The sequence below is a fragment of the Ylistrum balloti genome, unplaced genomic scaffold, assembly GCF_031769215.1.
Source record: "Ylistrum balloti isolate Yb309-2 unplaced genomic scaffold, AGI_CSIRO_Ybal_v1 Utg370554, whole genome shotgun sequence".
In the NCBI taxonomy this organism is placed as follows: Eukaryota; Metazoa; Mollusca; class Bivalvia; order Pectinida; family Pectinidae; genus Ylistrum; species Ylistrum balloti.
The window spans coordinates 546,706-566,194 of record NW_026782349.1 but is presented as its reverse complement, the minus strand read 5'-3'; the positions used below and the strand labels follow the sequence as shown (position 1 = coordinate 566,194).

The following is a 19,489-nucleotide window of genomic DNA, read 5'->3' as shown; positions in this document are numbered from 1 at the left end:
ACAAAAAGTCTCAGAAGTCCCCACAAAAACTTTTGGACTTCAGTTTATATGAATCTACTAGAAAAATGTTTACATTTAGGACATTATTTTTTGCTTATTCTGAAACAAATTTTCAGATTGATGGATTTATGTTGCTGTGTGATAACAGCAATAGTTAGTGATTTCTGATGAAAATATTACAGACTGCAAACTAAACTGGTTGTTTGTGCCAGCATTTCTGTCTAGGCCATAAGTATTTGGGATAAAAAACTAACACAATATGTGAGGATTGGCTCTACTCATTCACTCACCGTAGTCTTGGTGGTCGGCAGTTTGGGTGTTGACTCTTTGGGAGGTGGTTTTATCTCTGAAGGTACTGGTGGAGGAGGTGTGGCTTCCTTACTAGGACCTCGACCAATCTTTGATAATCCAGAAGGAATACTGCTGTCCTTGGCTGGTGTTGGTAGAGGAGTAGCAGTAATCTTTGACAGGTCAGAAGGTACACTTGGTGCCCTCTTCGGGGTTGCGGCCACATCTACCAGATTTTCACTACCTGAGATGTTATATATCAAGAAACATACAGCAAACTATAGCAACCAGATAAATACTTCAGTTTAAATTCATCTCAATGAAATTTAATTCAAATTGATTGTTAAAAATCTGAATAAACAGACTGAAAATATTCAAAAAGAATTTCCAAATGGCATATATACATGGTTTAATCTTTTGGATCTGGCTGATGACTACAAACCAACACATACCTACATAAAGGTTTTTACATATTAAAACTGACGACTCAAAAGTATATTTTTACTTCCAAAATTTTTTATTTTACTCTCAGGATTCAATAACTGAGTCACTTTCTTTTGTCTTTTATATAAGATTTTATCTTAACGAGAGCAGGCCTTTCAAAAGAAACATGTTGATCAAACATCAACAGCAGAAAACAAAAGGGTTAGGTAGCTTTCCAGTGCTTCGTCAGAGTACATACTTTTCCCTACATAGCTTGGTGGCCGTAGACCTGACCGCTTTGTCGTCTTCGGACCAGGGATCCCTGAAGCTGGCTTTGGTGTTGGAGTAGGTGTAGGAGCAGGAGTGGCCACACCAGGACTAGGTTGCTTATCATCCAAAGCTACAATCTACACAGATAATAAAAGTAAATGATGTACATGTTTATTGTCAAGTCTTACTTTTATTGAAGCTTTTTTATTATTCCATGGATTGAATAAACATCAAAATATATGATTAAAATGTACTAATGAGTTTGTTCAGAATGGCAACAAACTAACTCATTCAACACTTACTTATAACACTCAATACTTATAACACTAAAAGTCATTATTATGCCTGATATACCTGAGACTGACGAACAAAGATTCCATGATTGTCTTCACAGGTGAAGTAAGTTTTGCCCTGTACCACACCATTGTTCTTCCCCTTGGCATCATCAAGGATAACACCGATCCATTTACCTAAATTTGAACATAGTAGTGTAGTTGTACTTTTCCAAATTTCTGAATTAATTTTTTATGAATTTATGAATTTTCACATCTGTCCACAATGAAAAGGGATTTAGTTTTAATCATTGTAATATTTTTCCTTATTTCATGAAAATTGAATAAAGGAGAATATGTCTGTGATGTGTAACAATGAAAAAAGGGTTGATAATATAGGTCATTATTAATGAATTACAGTAAGGTGGAACATACCACTTGAGAAGAGGGTTGATCCAATATAGGCTACTGTCCCAATGACTCCTTTCCCAATAACCTCCACACGAGTTCCAATCTTTAACTGTTTGCCCTCAGCCATATTTCAGGTTTTTTCTACAAATACAATTAAAAAAAACATTCATGAAATACAAATCTCTGAAAAAATACATTTCGTGAAATAATTGATATCTTGATAAATATGTCTTCATGGAATATTCCTATCTCAATTCAAAAGACATTATATATTTATAGTCTGCCTGTTAATTTATGCAGACAAACTAGGTCTTTCATTGATTTCAAAGGTAATACATGTTTTTCAAACATGAATTGTGAATGCTATGCACATATACACAATATAAATATCAGAATTGATTTGTCTCAGAGAGAGAGAGAGAGAGAGAGAGAGAGAGAGATGGAGAGCAATAGATGATCAGTAGGTCTGTCTTCATACCATTACAATGGTATCTTCTGTCAAACTGACCAAATAAAAGAGTTTTTGAGATCTGTATCACAGTTGCTACGGTAAAATTTACTTCAAAATCTAGCAATGATACTGATGTCAATTGAAAAAGAAATACATTTAGATATACATTGTAGCTTCTACCATCACATTTTACATGTACAAATATTACACACAAATAATATTGTTAATTTAGAAGACCTCAAAAGAATGTTTATATTAAAAAATATATGTTTTTACTCTTAGGTTTGAAGGGACCTGTCTATTTTACTTCTCTTTGGCCCTTCAGGTTTGTGATTTAACTTTCGAAATTACCAAATTTCAAAGCTCAACTGGATGGCATGAATGAATTCTTAAAATTTACTTAACTGTCATTTGCATTTGAAAATATTGTAGAAAAGTTAAACTCAGAGGTTAACACCCATCAAAAGTTTCAGACTTCTGTATTCATCAACACTAACACTGTCACAGACAAACAATACCAGTAATTATAACCTAGGACTTAGGTACATTTTGGTGCTGTGATTCTATACATCTAGTGATTCTGCTAATTTCCAGCTATTTGTCTATGTTCTGAGACAACAATGGTATATATGTTCCACTACATTTAATATCAGAAATAACTCAGGGATACAAGTGGTACTATTTTAGAAAGTGTCTTGACACTAGGCAAGTTCTGCAATTAAGGTACACAGAATTACAAGACATGCTGATTTACCATTCAGCATTATGATAAACACTCCCTTAGATAACATGCAAAATGTACAGCTTCTCTAATTACAAATGGTGAACATGTACACAAGTAACAGGTATCAAGATTTGCTTGCTGGGTTTGTTTTCCTGTGAGCAGCCACTGTCATTGTGAGACAGAGGTCTCCGTGTAGTACCTGATGACTACCTGCTCCTATATCGTAAGAGACAGCTAGTCAACCCATTGGTTATCTGATGTTATTATGCGGACTGCAATTTCTTATTTCCAAAGCACTTTTTGTTTGATGTCCATTCTATTCTCAAATCTGGGCAAAAAACGTTCAATTTTATCTCTATTTATGACTTAAGTGTACATGTACTTCTAATATTGATAGGGATGAGGCTACCTCGCATAATTTAAGTCTGTGCTGTATTGAACTGAGCTATCACAGCTCCAAAAGCATCAAGACCTGGGATATGAAACCAATAGAAACAATACAGAGGAAAATATAACAAAATCATGTTTCTTTCATACTAGCAAAAAAATCATGGATCCTTTAATTAATTTTTTTTCTCTCGATTTGGTTTGGAACTGACCAGCATGCTATGACAACTGAGGTGTCTACACGGCAGCTTACGTATTGTCTGTAAATGTAACTTAAGTCGTCTGATACCTAATTGTTGATGAACCTTGGTTGCATCGCTCATACAACACGTTTTTCTCAGTCTTGAAAATTAATTGATCGGAATTGAGATCGATGATAATTCTGTAATCCGCTATAGGTCAACGGTATCAGCTGTATTGCGACTTCCCTAGTTCTTGCCAAACTTTTACGAAAAAGAAGATTACTGTCCTTATAAACAATATGAATATGTAAACCTGAGCGATGACACAATAACTTACATCTCTTTAAAACCTTCTATTTTCTTGCAAACCTCACATTCTTATTACATATTCATCCTCTGCATCATCCTCTGTCGCTTAAGTTCAAGAAAATTAAGGTGAAGTAGTATATAAAACGTATAAATTTCCGGAAATTATAAATGGTAAAAATGTTATTAAGCAGTTTTCAGACGGATATTATCGATATACTATTTAATTGCACAGATAAAAGCTAATAAGATAAAATACAAATATTTATTTTATATAACCTTCCGAAGATTTTTATTCACGGAAATACGTGATCGTATGTTTTATTAGAAGTTCAAAATGGCTGACGAAGGTAAACTTGGCACTGACACATCAACACGAAATAGATATTTATCTTATTTTAAGAAACACACCTTTTTCTAACTTATCCAGTAACTATTCAACCTACTTCACTGGCCATCTGTTGTAGACGTAATGCTTATGTCTTTCTAAGAAGTGCCGCCAACCACGCCCACTGTGTGTTACATTCAAGATCTTAGATTTTTAATAGTTAAATAGGGAAAGTTTGTTACAATACAACATTAGTATTCTCCATTCCACTTCATACTGCATAATTACCGACGAATTACATATAACATGTAGATACATACTTATATTCAGTGATGAGCAAATGAAACATGAACATGTCTCGATATCAAATTGGAATAAACATGGCTCAATGTGGCGTGTACATAGAGTTAAATAAGTGTCTATCACCCAGGTAATATAGCATGTTTCTTTGGCTCTGTTGGCTAAGCCATGGATTATCATGCTGGATACCTGGGTTCAATTCCTCTTGGGGCTCTCTGCAGTAATGTTGTTTTCCCTCTTTCACAAAAGTACATTGTACAAAATTTTCATTGGTAAAGGATTTCATTTTTTTGTATGACTTTAGATCAGCAAAGAGGTACCAAGGCTAAACGCCATGGTATGCTGAAGATGTACTATGGCATTGAAGAAGACCAGATTGGAGGAGCCTCCCTTGACCCATGTGATATAAATGGAGCTCATTTCAAAGCTGATACCTATCTGGCACGTCTCATTAAAGAAAAGTCACTGACAGAGTTGATGGATGAGGAATCCAAGACATTGACACAGATAAAAGCACTTGACAGTGACATGCAGACTCTTGTTTATGAAAACTATAACAAATTCATTAGTGCAACAGACACTATAAGAAAGGTAACTTTTTTCATGGTTCTGAATATTGCAAAGAGACTATTGTCTTTGGAAAATGTTTGTACCTTTCAATATACAATTTACTAAAATTATCACATAGTAAAGTTATCCAAAAACTTGTACAAACTGGGCTTTCTATTACCCTATTTAAAAAATATGAAAAGGGAAAAAAACAAAGAAATTATGTTTGCTTTGTAAGTAATTTACAGTATAGTCCTATTCAGTAATAAAGTGTTTATCTTTATTAGATGAAAAACGATTTTAGGAAGATGGAAGATGAGATGGACCACTTGGCAACTAACATGTCGTCCATAACTGAGTTCAGTGCCAGCATCAGCAGCACACTTCAGGACAGACGACAACAAATCACTAAACTTTCAGGGGTACACTCCCTTCTCAAAAAACTTCAGTTCCTATTTGAACTACCAGCCAGACTAAAGAAATGTATAGAAATGCAGGCCTACAGTCAAGCAGTAAGGTGGGTTGGCCCAAGCCTTTACTTTAAACAGATAGAGCTCTTTAAAAGAACCTCTCTTTGTATAGCATCATTGGACTTGTAATGACATAGCGATAATCTTACAGTGTGGGGTTTAGGGTACATGTACCTCCTAACATTAATAGTTAAATCTTCACTACTTCTACAATTAATCTCTCTAGACCACACATCTCCCTTAAATTGCCTGTTTTATTTGAAACTAGAGCACAATTTATCTTGCATTTGTGTTCAGTAAGTGCTTCAGTAACATTTACATTCACAATGTATTACAGTTACAGAGCAGGATAGTCAAAATTATTTTGATTTCTATTGACTTTCATCTACACCATACCAATATAAAAAAAAAGTTGATAGAACAACAGAATTGGATAGAAAGCAAGGTTGTAATTACCTCCCTCTAAAATTGTACTTTATATTATAGGTATTACAGTAAGGCTAAGCGAATCTTACATCAGTACCAACACATGCCAAGTTTCCAGGGAATCAGTGAAGATTGTAACAAGATTATACAGGAACTCTGTCAGCTTCTTCGTCAACAGTTCAAGAACAAGGAGGTAACTTGGCTTACTGTGTACAAGACTTTAGCAGGATTGAGCAGAATATGAACAGTGACCATTTGTGACCCTGTGTGGCCCTATGTGACTGTCACCCTGTGTCACTTTCAGATCCTATCCATGAAGTTTAAATTAGCAACTCAGATGAGTATTACATTATAATTAAACTAGTCAGGTTCACAACAAAACATAATCTGCATTTAAGTCTAACGGAATGAGACTTCCTTGTCACTATCTCAATAACCAGATGCCATATATGTAAGCTATGATAATACTGTAGGAAGTAGGATTGAAACTCTTCATAGTAACAATATAATTTCCCATATTAACAATATTAATGTTATTTGTATTATATATTATTTTCAGTCTACTCCCAAACAACTGGCTGAGTGTGTTGATCTATTACTACAGCTGGATGAACCTGCAGAAGTCCTGTGTGATGAGTTTCTCTCTCAGTAAGTATATAGGTACAGAGATATTTTGAATGTGTTACTAAACTTGTCACTGCTGAAATTTATTCTTTAATTAAAGATTCTTATGTTAGTTTTTAAATATAAACAGAAATTGCGTCTTTAAGACAGGTTTTTAGATGGAAACCTGAATTGTTTCTGTAAGCAAAGGTTTTTAGATAGAAACCTGAATTGGTTTCTGTAAGACAGGTTTTTAGATAGAAACCTGAATTGGTTTCTGTAAGACAGGTTTTTAGATAGAAACCTGAATTGTTTCTGTAAGTAAAGGTTTTTAGATAGAAACCTGAATTGGTTTCTGTAAGTAAAGGTTTTTAGATAGAAACCTGAATTGGTTTCTGTAAGACAGGTTTTTAGATAGAAACCTGAATTGTTTCTGTAAGACAGGGTTTAGATAGAAACCTGAATTGGTTTCTGTAAGACAGGTTTTTAGACAGGGGTTTAGATAGAAACCTGAATTGGTTTCTGTAAGTAAAGGTTTTTAGATAGAAACCTGAATTGGTTTCTGTAAGACAGGTTTTTAGATAGAAACCTGAATTGTTTCTGTAAGACAGGGTTTAGATAGAAACCTGAATTGTTTCTGTAAGACAGGTTTTAGATAGAAACCTGAATTGTTTCTGTAAGACAGGGTTTAGATAGAAACCTGAATTGTTTCTGTAAGACAGGTTTTAGATAGAAACCTGAATTGTTTCTGTAAGACAGGTTTTAGATAGAAACCTAAATTGTTTCTGTAAGACAGGTTTTTAGATAGAAACCTGAATTGTTTCTGTAAGCAAAGGTTTTTAGATAGAAACATGAATTGTTTCTGTAAGCATAGGTTTTTGTGTTATACAAGTTTTTAGATAGAAAGATATTATGCTATGTGAGCCTGTAGACGTTTGACTATCTCTGTTGTCACTTCACTCTTGTCAAACTCAACACCTCAGGAACCAGATACATTTGCATCAACAAAACTAACAGTATGCTATGTAACATACCATCTATTTTATTGATTTAAAACTTAAGAAATAGTTATAATTTCTGTATTTATTTCAAGTAAAAAGTTCTTCATTTCTTTTTAATAACTTGTCTTATATTGTATCCATCCCCTTATTTGGTATAAACAGAGTTCATCACTCATTGTATCCATCTCCTTATTTGGTATAAACAGAGTTCATCACTCATTGTATCCATCTCCTTGTTTGGTATAAACAGAGTTCATCACTCATTGTATCCATCTCCTTATTTGGTATAAACAGAGTTCATCACTCGTTGTATTCATCTCCTTATTTGGTATAAACAGAGTTCATCACTCATTGTATCCATCTCCTTGTTTGGTATAAACAGAGTTCATCACTCATTGTATCCATCTCCTTGTTTGGTATAAACAGAGTTCATCACTCATTGTATCCATCTCCTTGTTTGGTATAAACAGAGTTCATCACTCGTTGTATTCATCACCTTCTTTAATTTGTTATAAACAGTGCTCGTCAGAAGATAGACCAAGAGGATTTGATGGTACTTGAGCGACAGATCAGACTGCAATGTGGGGAAGATATAAAAATGGAGGGAGAGAGTCCAGCTCAGGCTTATCTTGGGACCACACCTATGGTATATGTCTGTTTTCATTATAGACTTACCTCATTCCAAAGATGATAGTATCCGATTTCATCAGTATTTCTTCTGTGTCAGTTTTCGTCAGTAATTTACTTGTCTGTTTTCGTCAGTAATTTACCTGTCTGTTGTCGTCATTAACCCACATCTTTTGTCATCAGTAATTTACCTGTATCTGATTTTGTCAGTAATTTACCTGTCTGTTGTCATCATTAAACCACATCTTTTGTCATCAGTAATTTACTTGTGTCGGTTTTTGTCAGTAATTTACCTGTATCTGATTTCGTCAGTAATTTACCTGTCTGTTGTTGTCATTAACCCCCCATCTATTGTCATCAGTAATTTACATTTGTCTGTTTTGATAATACTCTTCCTGTGCCTATTTTGATAAGTGATTTACATGTGTCTGTTTTAGTTTACTGTGGTTGTGGTGTACCTTTATTCTGGTATTAAATTTGTCAGTAATATATGCATATCTGAGTTAACACAATGTAAACAGGTCAAGGTAACACTGTATATTGTCTGTTGTGATTTCCATTTAAGGATGTACTTGAGTTTGTTGACTCTGGCTGTAATGGTTTCCTTAGTAACATCTGCCTGGTGATTGCATTTTACAATGACACATTCCTCAACAAACACCAGGAGGAGTAAGTATCTATGTATATACACTTCTCTCATAACATGATAAATACATGACTGATGTGTATAGTTTACTGGGTAAGTGGTGACTGGATTGTGGGACAGTCTAATTAATGGTGACTGGATAATATCAGATTAATTGTGACTGGATTGTGTGACAACCAGATTTGTGATAACTGGATAGTGGGAAAATCAGATTAATGGTGACTGACAAAGGTTTCATTACAATATTTCTTCATGTTGATTAATTTGATATTTTTCAGTGACAATACAGATGCAATGGCATTGAAGAAATTAGTTCACTTTGTTAATGAGTTGATGGAAAAATATTTCAACTACGTCCAAAGGAGGGTCCAATTAGAGGTTTGCTTTTTAAAAATTGATGTGAACAATGTTTTCATGCAGTTTACGTACATTCTCTAAGTCTGCTGATGTACTGTACCAAAAATAGTTCCATGATCAAATTCCTTAACAACAAAATATGCAGATAATTTGCTTACATATGTACCTACATGTTATCTGTGAGTATGACATGATGGTTTATAATAATTTGTGATTGCATTTTAGATGTTTCAAAGGAAAAACAAGCAAAAATTAAGGCAAATCACTTTTCTTATTGGAAAAACAAATCAAATTACAAATTTCTTGTCTTCAAACATGTTTGTTAGAACCAATTCAGTTTGGTGCATCAGAAAGTTAACTTCTGGGTTTAGACATCGATTAAAAAAATGTCAACTGTCACATTCTGCTTATTATCACATTTCCTCTCAACAAACGCAACATAATATTTTGCAGTTTCCACTGCATAGGAATCGTTACATTACATATTCTGGTGCATTTATGATCTCGGAAAACTGTGTAATCAGAAATGGTGAAGAAGTTATGATTTCATATTGGAGATAAGGCTATTTTTAAACAGTGTAATCCTTAACAGACACGTCGAAACAAAATGTTTTGATTAAATAAGAATGAGAAATCAGCAAGCTTACCTTGTATTTTTGTGCTTCAGAAGGAAACTGGAGACAACACTATCCTGGTAAGGGCCCTGGACAGATTCCACCGTAGGCTACAGGCCATGAACAAGCTCCTACCTGACACAGACTTCTCTAGGTAATCTAGATCATTCATGTCCTTTCAGCAGGGGCTTGTTAACTTTGTTAGCCCACCATCTATTCAAATAGATGGTGGGTTATTCAAATCGCCTTGTGTCTGTGGTCCGTGGTCCGTGGTCCGTCCGTCCGTCTGTCCGTCCGTAAACAATTCTTGTTATCGCTATTTCTGGAAAAGTACTGGATGGATCTTTCTCAAATTTCATATGCAGGTTTTTGGTCCCTAGTTGTGCATTGTACCTTTTTTGAACTCATTCGTATTCAAGATGGCTGACAGGTGGCCATCTTGGATTTTGGAAGTAAAAGTTTGTTACCGCTATTTCTGGAAAAGTACTGGATGGATCTTTCTCAAATTTCATATGCAGGTTCCCCTTGGTCCCTAGTTGTGCATTGTACCTTTTTTGGACTGATTCGAATTCAAGATGGCCGACAGGTGGCCATCTTGGATTTTGGAAGTAAAAGTTTGTTACCGCTATTTCTGAGAAAGTACTAAATGGATCTTCCTCAAATTTCATACGCAGTTTCCCCTTGGTCATTAGTTGTGCATTGTACATTTTTTGGACTGATTCGAATTAAAGATGGCCGACAGGCAGCCATCTTGGATTTTGGAAGTAAAAGTTTGTTACTGCTATTTCTTGGAAAGTACTGGATGGATCTTTCTCAAATTTCATATGCAGTTTCCCCATGGTCCCTAGTTGTGCATTGTACCTTTTTTGGACTGATTTGAATTCAAGATGGCAGACAGGTGGCCATCTTGGATTTTGAATGTGAAAGTTTGTTACTGCTATTTCTTGGAAAGTACTGGATGGATCTTTCTCAAATTTCATATGCAGGTTCCCTTTGGTTCCAAAGTAGTGCATTATACCTTTTTGGACTGATCTGAAATCAAGATGGCTGTTAGGCAGCCATCTTGGATTTTGAGAGTAAAATCTTTTTACTGCTATATCTGAGGTAGTCCAGGATGGTTCTTTCTGATATTTCATAGATATTGTTTTCCCTTGGTCCCTAGTTGTGCATTGTACCTTTTTTGGACTGATTTGAAATCAAGGTGGCCCACAGGCAGCCATCTTGGATGTCGACAGTAATACAGCACAAGCATATTGTCCATTATCCACCTGTAACTGACTGCTATCTAATAATACTTTGGGATCTTTTTCAAATGATATTTGCTAATAGGTGCTTAATAAAAATATCTTGTGCCATCATTGAGTACATTCAATGAAGACCAGTTCATGAACATTTACAACAACTGTAACAAACAAAAAAAAATCTTCAAGAACTGAAAAGAGATCCTCAAATGGTGGGCGCCAAGATCCCTCTGGGATCTCTTGTTGTAACATTTCAGGCATCTAGGGACAGATTTACAGTTATTAAATACATGCACTGCTAGTCTTTGTCAAGGCCCATCGGAAAGCCTAACCAGTAAGTCTGTGTTTTTCTCATAAACAAACAACAATGGTACAACTTGTCAAAATGGTAAACAAAAATGGCTCAACGTAAATACAGGCCAGAATGAAATCGGATATCATTTTAAAAAAAGCAATAAAGTGTCGATACTGTTAATGTTTATGGACCAATGTCCAGAAGAAACTTTCTGTTCTTCAGTCATCCATATTGGTGTTTCAGGGCAGGCACAGAAATTGTGTCTCGAGCTGCCAAAGACAGGGTGGGACATTATCTACAGGCTCTCAGGCAAAACTTCGCTGGTAAGATAATTGTCAACTCAAACAAAAATTTGCAAGGCAAATTATTAACTCAGACAAAACTTTGCTGATAAGAGAATTGTCAACTTCGACAAATCTTCACATGTGAAGGAACTATTGACTCAAAGACAAAATTTTGGTGGTTAGAGAATCATCAGCTACAGATTCTATAAGGTGAAATCTGTAGCGATATTGTGTATAACTCTTGGATTAGTGTTGTATACAGGTTTCCAGGTCATATTCATTTACCAGTTGCAGATATTTGTGTGCATGCTTATTTTTCTTTGAAAATAAGATAAAATAATCGCTTCAAGTGAAATATGTATTTGATTTATCAGTGTATAAGAAACATGAACTTTGTGTTCACAGATTGCTTGACAGACATCAGACAGAATCTAGCAGCTCCACGATTGGTTGGTAAACAAGACAGTTCAGCACAGCTCTCAGACCTGCTGCACTCAACTCAGTCTGCTATACTGGAGCAAATCAAATCAGTTCTGGGCAATCTCCAAGTAAATACTATTTTGTTACTTTGCTGGTAACTTTCTGTATGAAACAGCAGAGATTTTCACTGTAAATAATAATCTTTATGTATTCTTTATCCAATCTGTCAGTATGTTTGTCAATTAAATGTATGAAGATTTTAAAAGCGTAGTTTATGTTAAATGTTGTCTGATAAAATGGAAATGCCATTGAAAGTGACATTTTGTGTGTCTGGCAAATTTTGATATGAGTGTGACTGGTGAATTTTTGTATGAATGAGGCTTGGGTATTTTTATGTTTGACTGGTGAATTTAGATAGGGTTGTGACTAGCAAATTTTGGCATAAATGTGACTAGAATATTTTGACATTAATGTGACTGCTGTATTTGTTTTTAAGGCATTCACAGCATCAGACATTACATTTGCGATGAAGCCATATTTCCGTGGCCCATTCTGTACTATTGATGTGAGGGAGGGACTGATTGTTGGATTTCTGAACCACATCAATTCTGTGTGTGAGGTAAGTACCATGCAACCAGGATACTTAAGTCTGAGGTAAGTGCCATGTTACCAGTGTACTTAAGTCTGAGGTAAGTACCATGTTACCAGTGTACTTAAGTCTGAGGTAAGTACCATGTTACCAGTGTACTTAAGTCTGAGGTAAGTACCATGTTACCAGTGTACTTAAGTCTGAGGAAAGTACCATGTTACCAGTGTACTTAAGTCTGATGTAAGTGCCATGTTACCAGTGTACTTAAGTCTGATGTAAGTGCCATGTTACCAGTATGCTTAAGTCTGAGGTAAGCATAATGTGATAAGTATACTTAGGGCTGAGGTAAGTACCATGTAACCAGGATACTTAAGTCTGAGGTAAGTACCATGTAAACAGTATACTTAAGTTTGAGGTAAGTACCATGTTATCAGTATACTTAAGCCTGAGATAAGAATATTGTTGTTAGTATACTTAAGTATGAGGTAAGTATTAAAGTATATATACTATTATAAACTATTGTTTTTGAGATAAGGAATTAGAGACCAAAACTTTATCAGAGTAAACTGCCATCAGACATGAAATAAGAATATGTTTATACATGAAGCAAAGTTCATTATATTGGTCTGAAATGTGGAAGACATTGCTAGAAGATTTTATATATCTGTGATGTGTATTCCAGGAGTTCTGTGAAGGAACTGGTGACCGTGGATCAGTACCACCAGCATTACTCCTCATTCTATCACGGCTGTGTCTTGACTTTGAGGCTTCTACCATATCCTACCTGGTAGGTAACTTTAAACATCATAGAGGGTAGCAAATTCATTTTCAAAAGATATGGTTAATTTATTAATTTATCTTTCTTATCTATTAAGAATAAGGAAGTCTTCACACAAGGAAAGTTACATGGAAACATTTCAGGGAACTAGAAAGACAACTTTATGTCCAGACAAGTAATATAGCAAATTTCTCATCTGTAGAACTTACCATTTCATTAATCAAATAATGTTGTTTTCTTTTTCAAGCATTGTGTTGAGAAGAGTGAATTTTTAGGTCAACTGACCAAAGGGTCTGATGACCTATTGCGATCGCCTTTTGTCCGGTGTCGTACGTCATCCTTTGTAAACATTTTCAACTTCTTCTCAAGTTCTACCTGTCTCATTGAGCTGAAACTTACATGAAATGATCATGACATGACACATATTCAACTTCTTCTCAAGTTCAATATTCAATCTTGTATTTTATGTCAGATGACCGTTAAGGCCCATGGGTCACTTGTTAACATTTTGCTATCTATATTTTAATGAACTTTATATCACTGATGAGATTCTATATGATAAAATCTGTCTGCTATAGTTGACCTTGACTGAGGAGCAGTTTCTGTTGGAGGAGCACTCGAGTCACACACTGACCCCTGTGACTGACCTCTGTAACAAGGCCAAGGATACAGCCCAACGCCTTCTTAATCACTACGTCAAAGTCCAGGGTCTTTCCATATCACAGGTTAGTGACAGTTTATTGGTCAAGATTTGGTCAAATAAAAATTTCAATTGATTGAAAATCTACAAAATAAAAATCTTGAAATCTAAAATTTTTAAATCTGACTTTATGAATCCATTCTTTGTATATTGCTAATTATTCAAGTGAGAGATGTATGTCATTTTTCAAACTTAAAAACATGATGTCAGGGGTTTATTGTGATGGGAAAATTTTTGGGAATGTGTATTTGTAAAAAAATACTTTTGTGATGTAAAATTTGCTGAAACTTGAAATGGAAGTTTTTTAGTAGGCAGTAGCTGATGATTATGTTTGTTACACAGATGCTTAGAAAAAGTGTGGAAACCAGAGATTGGCTGAACACTATTGAGCCACGGAATGTACGTGCAGTGATGAAGCGTGTGATTGAGGACATCACAGCTATAGACATCCAAGTGGGACAGTTATATGAGGAGGGTTGTCGTAAGGAGCGGAGTAGTGACTCGAGTCGACGAACACATCCTCACAGCTACAGTGTATCACAAAATAAGAAACCTGGGCAGTGGAACTATGCACCCAGGTAAGAGTTGAACAGCCCCCTGTCCCTCCCACAGACTCATAGCTACAGTGTATCACAAAATAAAGGCACTTTTGCATAAGCAGGTGACACGGTTAACCCAGTTGAACCTGCAAGAAAATTGCCAGGTACAGATGGACTGAGGCTGGACTGCCGAATGTTTAGCACATGCAGTTTGAAGGGTCCAGCCATACCTGTCGAAAACTAACTTGCTGAATATCATTAGTTTTCAGAATTTCAGAATGAAAAGTAAGGTCAATGCACTCATATATTTCCAGGAGCTTTGTACTATACAGTATGAGTGAAATGTGAAATGGATGGTATCCTAATTTAGTTAATTGACTGATGTTTGACAGGAAATCCTGAAACTGTACATTTTGAGCTTTACATATATCAGGCCAACATCTGCTACCAGAGTGTTCATGTATATTGGAATAAATCCAGACAACCTGAACCATTTCAATCAGGATACACTACTGCAGCTTTAGATTCACTGCCAGTAGAACTATGCTTTCCGCTTGAGTTGCATAGACCCCTCCCCCACCCCTTCCACAGCCTCATAGCTACATTGTATCCAAAATAGGACTCTTGACCAGTAGAACTATGCTCCCAGGTAAGAGTTGTATAGCCCCTCCCGCTTCCACAGTCTCATAACTACATTGTATCACAAAATAGGACTCTTGGCCAGTAGAACTATGCTCCCAGGTAAGAGTTGTATAGCCCCTCCCCGCTCTCAAAGCCTCGTGGCTATAGAGTATCATACAATAAGAAACCTGGGCAGTGACTTAACATACAGTGTACAGGGACTTGGATACCATACCTTAACTGTTGAAACCTGCTAAATATTACTTACTACTGCTAATACAATGTATTTAACATTTCAATCGTTATGATACATTCTAATGCTTGTATTAATCACTATTATGGCCAAATGATAGTTATGGTACCTGCCTCATTATGGGAGGAAACCAAGCGTACTTGGAAAGTATGCATTTAATATAAACTTTATTTATTTTACAACAGTTGCGAAACAAGTTATGTCAACTTATACTAATCAGTCTTGTTGGCCCCGATGTAAGCACGCGAGGGGTCTTATTGTCGGAGGAAACCAGAGTACCCGGGGAAATCCACGTAGTCGGGCAGGTGACCTCTTACCTTTTCACGTCCGTTCCGGGAATCGAACCCTGGTCGGATAGGTTAAAGGCTAGTGCGTTACCACTGTGCCACCCGACCACCCAAATATGCATTTGGTCTCATAGGTAACCTTATGCCTTCTCATATCTTGTCCAGGAATGAAATCTCAGCTATCTTGGTGTAAAGATATGTACGCAATTTACTGTACCACTTGACTACCCAACATAAACAATTAAACCTGTCTATAAATGTCACTCAAGGTAGCAAAGAAAAGTGACCTTTATATACAGGTAGCTCTTATATAGAGTTTAAATTACTATGAATTGTGTTGTATTGGAACCCCAAACAAGTGCCCTTTATTGACAAGTATTTGTTATATACAGGTGGCCTTTAAGACAGGTTTGGCTGTGTAAAGGTTAGGTTTACATTATATGAGTGACCTGTCTATTCCAGTATTGATAATAGTCTCATGAGCAACATCCAAAAGCTATTCTCCGAGAAGATTGAAATATTTAGCACAGTAGAATTCTCCAAAGTTTCTGTCCTGACCGGAATCGTAAAGATAAGTCTCAAGGTAAGTAGGCAGATCGTTAAAACTTTCTCCTTGAATATGGTAAAATCATAATTTCATGGGGTTCAGGATTCCTGTTTTTTTTTCAAACACTTAAAAAACTATTTTTTTGACACTTGATTTCATGGGTAAATATAGCACAATAAATCTACTTGCTCTAATTTTAACAGATCATTGACATCAATTCATGGATAAAAAATTCATCATTAACAATTTTTCAGTAAAATTAAAACATACAGATATGTTAGATTAAACAGTATGTACACATCATTGAAAATAATTAAGAAATGTTTTCTCTTGAACACGATAAAGTGCTGAAATCTTTTGTGACTCTTTATTTCCAATTTGTTGCTCATTCACCTGAAAAAGGGATGGTGTTGAAATTTCTGTGCTGTTTTGTTGTGCAGACTTTCATGGAGTGTGTGCGACTGCGAACGTTTGGCCGCTATGGGTTACAGCAGATCCAGGTGGATACTAATTATCTCCAGCTTTACCTCTGGAGATTCGTGTCTGATGAAAAGTAAGTATCTCCCCAGCAGTAAAATTAGACATTATTGAATGAGGCTTTGAGAGGAGTGAAATATTGAATTATTTAGTTATATTAATGAAATATTGAAATATTTTGCCCTGTCAATGAAATATTGAAATATTTAGTTGTATCAATGAAATATTGAAATATTTAGTCCTGTCAATGAAATAATATGAAATTCTATGAGCAGCTGTTGACTTTCTATTTTTAACTATAAAACATATTGAAATCACTGTCTTTCAAAAAATATGAAAGCTGGATACACAATCTTTCAATATATATGTGAAACCTATCACTTTCTTCTGGTCACATGTTTTTTATCACCTTCCTCTTTATGTTACAGTTTAGTACAGGTGCTGCTAGACGAGATTGTGGGCAGTACCGTACACAGATGTCTGGACGCAGTGTTAATGGAGCAAAGTGTATGTATTATTTCTGCCACAATATTGGTTCATCAGTCAAGGTCATGATAAACATATAACTATGGTAACAATACAGACTTTTTCCTACCAACCCAAAGTCAAGATTCTAAGTATCATGTAACCATGTTCACAATACATGCAGTTTCCTACCTACTAAAGGTCAAAGTCATAACATGAAACCAGCCTAACAATACTGGCTGTTTCCTATCAACACCAAGTCAAGGCTGTGATTATTATGTAACCATGGCTGCTTCCTATGACCACGGTGAAAAATATATGCTGCTTCCTATCAACCTGGCAAGGGAGAATTAGTCTCAAACTTTCCTGGGGTTGTTGTCATTACTTAGAAAAAGATTGCACAAATTCAAATTCCCAGCATTTTTAGGTCTGTCATCGTGCGTCGTGCTTCGTTAACTTTTCACATATTCAACTTCTTCTCAAGAACCACTGAATGGATTTTGACCAAACTTGGCACAAAGCATCCCCATGGGAAGCCACTTCAAGTTTGCGAAGAAAAAGGGGATGGCCCCAATAGGGTCCCAGGAGGGGGAAAAAGGGGGTAAAATTAGGTAAATCTTTAAAAATCTTCTTCTCATGAACCAACCGTCAGATTAAATTCATATTTGATATTTAGGGTCCTTATGGCAAGGTCTACAAAGTTTGCAAATGAAAAAAAAAATTGGGTCAAAAAATGGCCCCACTAGGGTGCGCTCAAAAGGGTCAAAATTTCGACTTTGACCGATTTCAACCAAATTTGGTAGAAAGCATCTCTTAGTGAAGGACATATGAAATTATGTTGAAAAAAAGTGATCATGTCCCCTTTGGGGCCCATAAGCGGTGTAAAAGGGGCCATATGTAAAAACCTTCTTTCAATGACTTCTTCTCAAGAACCGTTGGATGGATTTTGACCAAACTTGGCACAAAGCATCCCCATGGGCCTCTTGTAAAAGTTCTGACAGGGATGACAGGGATAACCATTTAATATTAACCCCCGATAATTCTACAATTTTACAATACCTTTCCTGTCATCAGATTTGTAGGTAATATATAACTGAGAACCAATATTGACATCCTGCTTGTGACAACTTGGTATGGTCAGTTACATTGGAACAGTTCAGCCTGACTTTTGCAGATTACACGTCTGTGTTCAGTTTGTAAAGAAATTTCCTTATTTTTGTAACAATCATTTTGTTGACGACTGGACAGATGTCTGACAAAAAATTTTGTTTCATTTACAGGTGATTGATCTAATTTGTGAAAGGGGATGACTGTCCTAAAGGATAGACGTCAACAAAGGTTGTGTGAGTGAGAGAGATAGAGTGCTAAGTTTGGAGGTTAAACAATTATACAGAGGATATATGTGTCTGTGTGACATCTAGAGTGCTGAAGTTTTGAGGTTAAAAAAATTATACAGATGATGTGTGTGTGTGTGTGTGTGAATGTTTGTGTAATTTCTAGCCAATGCTGAAGTTTGGAGGTTCAACAAGTTATACAGAGAATATAAATGTATGTGCTTACATCGGACAGTGAGAGGTGGAGTTAGAAACTACAACTGTAACATTTGTGCAATGAACTGATCCTTTGTTGGATAATCAGGACATTTCTGGAGACATGTATAGTGTGCTTTGTTGGATTATCAGGACATTTCTGGAGACATGTATAGTGTGCTTTATTGGGTTTCCCAGCTTTGATATGAATGATATCATTCTATGATAACGATATAGTAACTATTAGCCACTTTAATTATATGAAAATTTGAGGGGAAGTCATAATCTCGGTTGCTATCATTATTTGGACAATAACTGCAGGAACTCATATTTTTCTGTTCAACATCAAAATGGACCTAATAAATGTAATGTTTCTGAGGATACTTAGCAATAATTCTTCTCCATATTCATAGCAAGGCTGCTTGGAAGTAAACAGAAAATTGTTTATAATATTGAGAATTATTACAAAAAAAAAAAAAAAAAAATGATGCAAGGTCAAGGAAAGCACTTGAATCAATAATGGTTTGTTACAACTGTCTTAAATGTTAATATCTGAGAAAGTGCAGATAGGAAATATCCTGTATCATTGTAAAAGGAAATATCAGTGATTTATTGGTCATCTGTAGGTAGTCCTGTTATTAGGGGTAATGTCCATATTGGAATATGGTCTCAATGATTTTCATAATTTAAGTAAAATGTTGCTTTTATAACATAGTCGCCCAGTGCTTTTATGTATAGCACGCAGTTTTTAGAAATGCTGATATTTTAACAGTAACAACAATTAAATATTATCTTGTTATGAAATCTTGTTTAAATATTTATGTGTGGC

At 35.5% G+C, this 19,489-nt stretch overlaps 2 protein-coding genes across 5 annotated transcripts in view; one reads left to right on the top strand and one right to left on the bottom strand.

Annotated features, from left to right (window-relative positions):
* Nucleotides 1-3,818, bottom strand: part of LOC132556227 (dynactin subunit 1-like) — a 38,084-nt gene extending 34,266 nt beyond the window's left edge. For all 4 annotated transcript variants that reach the window (XM_060220621.1, XM_060220619.1, XM_060220620.1 and 1 more), the window contains exons 1-5: nt 3,746-3,818; nt 1,689-1,805; nt 1,336-1,451; nt 971-1,118; nt 291-532 (exon numbers count right to left, since the gene is read on the bottom strand). In XM_060220621.1, the coding sequence (XP_060076604.1) occupies nt 291-532; nt 971-1,118; nt 1,336-1,451; nt 1,689-1,791 (609 nt within the window). In that variant the 5' untranslated portion in view covers nt 1,792-1,805; nt 3,746-3,818. The remainder of the gene's footprint in view (nt 1-290; nt 533-970; nt 1,119-1,335; nt 1,452-1,688; nt 1,806-3,745) is intronic.
* Nucleotides 3,819-4,653: 835 nt separating this feature from the next.
* On the top strand, nt 4,654-19,483 carry LOC132556186 (vacuolar protein sorting-associated protein 51 homolog). Its single transcript, XM_060220576.1, has 18 exons — nt 4,654-4,933; nt 5,179-5,408; nt 5,848-5,980; nt 6,347-6,435; nt 7,911-8,037; nt 8,584-8,687; nt 8,943-9,042; nt 9,689-9,789; nt 11,415-11,494; nt 11,861-12,003; nt 12,372-12,494; nt 13,147-13,251; nt 13,821-13,967; nt 14,285-14,520; nt 16,105-16,225; nt 16,630-16,742; nt 17,095-17,173; nt 18,412-19,483. Exons 1-18 carry the CDS (start codon nt 4,682-4,684, stop codon nt 18,439-18,441), a joined length of 2,313 nt encoding a protein of 770 aa, XP_060076559.1. The 5' UTR covers nt 4,654-4,681; the 3' UTR covers nt 18,442-19,483.
* The last annotated feature ends 6 nt before the right edge of the window (nt 19,484-19,489 follow it).

Bases quoted from the DNA above. Each gene is read 5' to 3' on its own strand.
- LOC132556186 (XM_060220576.1), top strand. From the start codon at position 4,682: ATGCTGAAGATGTACTATGGCATTGAAGAAGACCAGATTGGAGGAGCC. The intron at 8,688-8,942 runs GTAAGTATCTAT...GATATTTTTCAG, and splicing joins CTCAACAAACACCAGGAGGA to TGACAATACAGATGCAATGG. The intron at 12,495-13,146 runs GTAAGTACCATG...TGTGTATTCCAG, and splicing joins ACATCAATTCTGTGTGTGAG to GAGTTCTGTGAAGGAACTGG.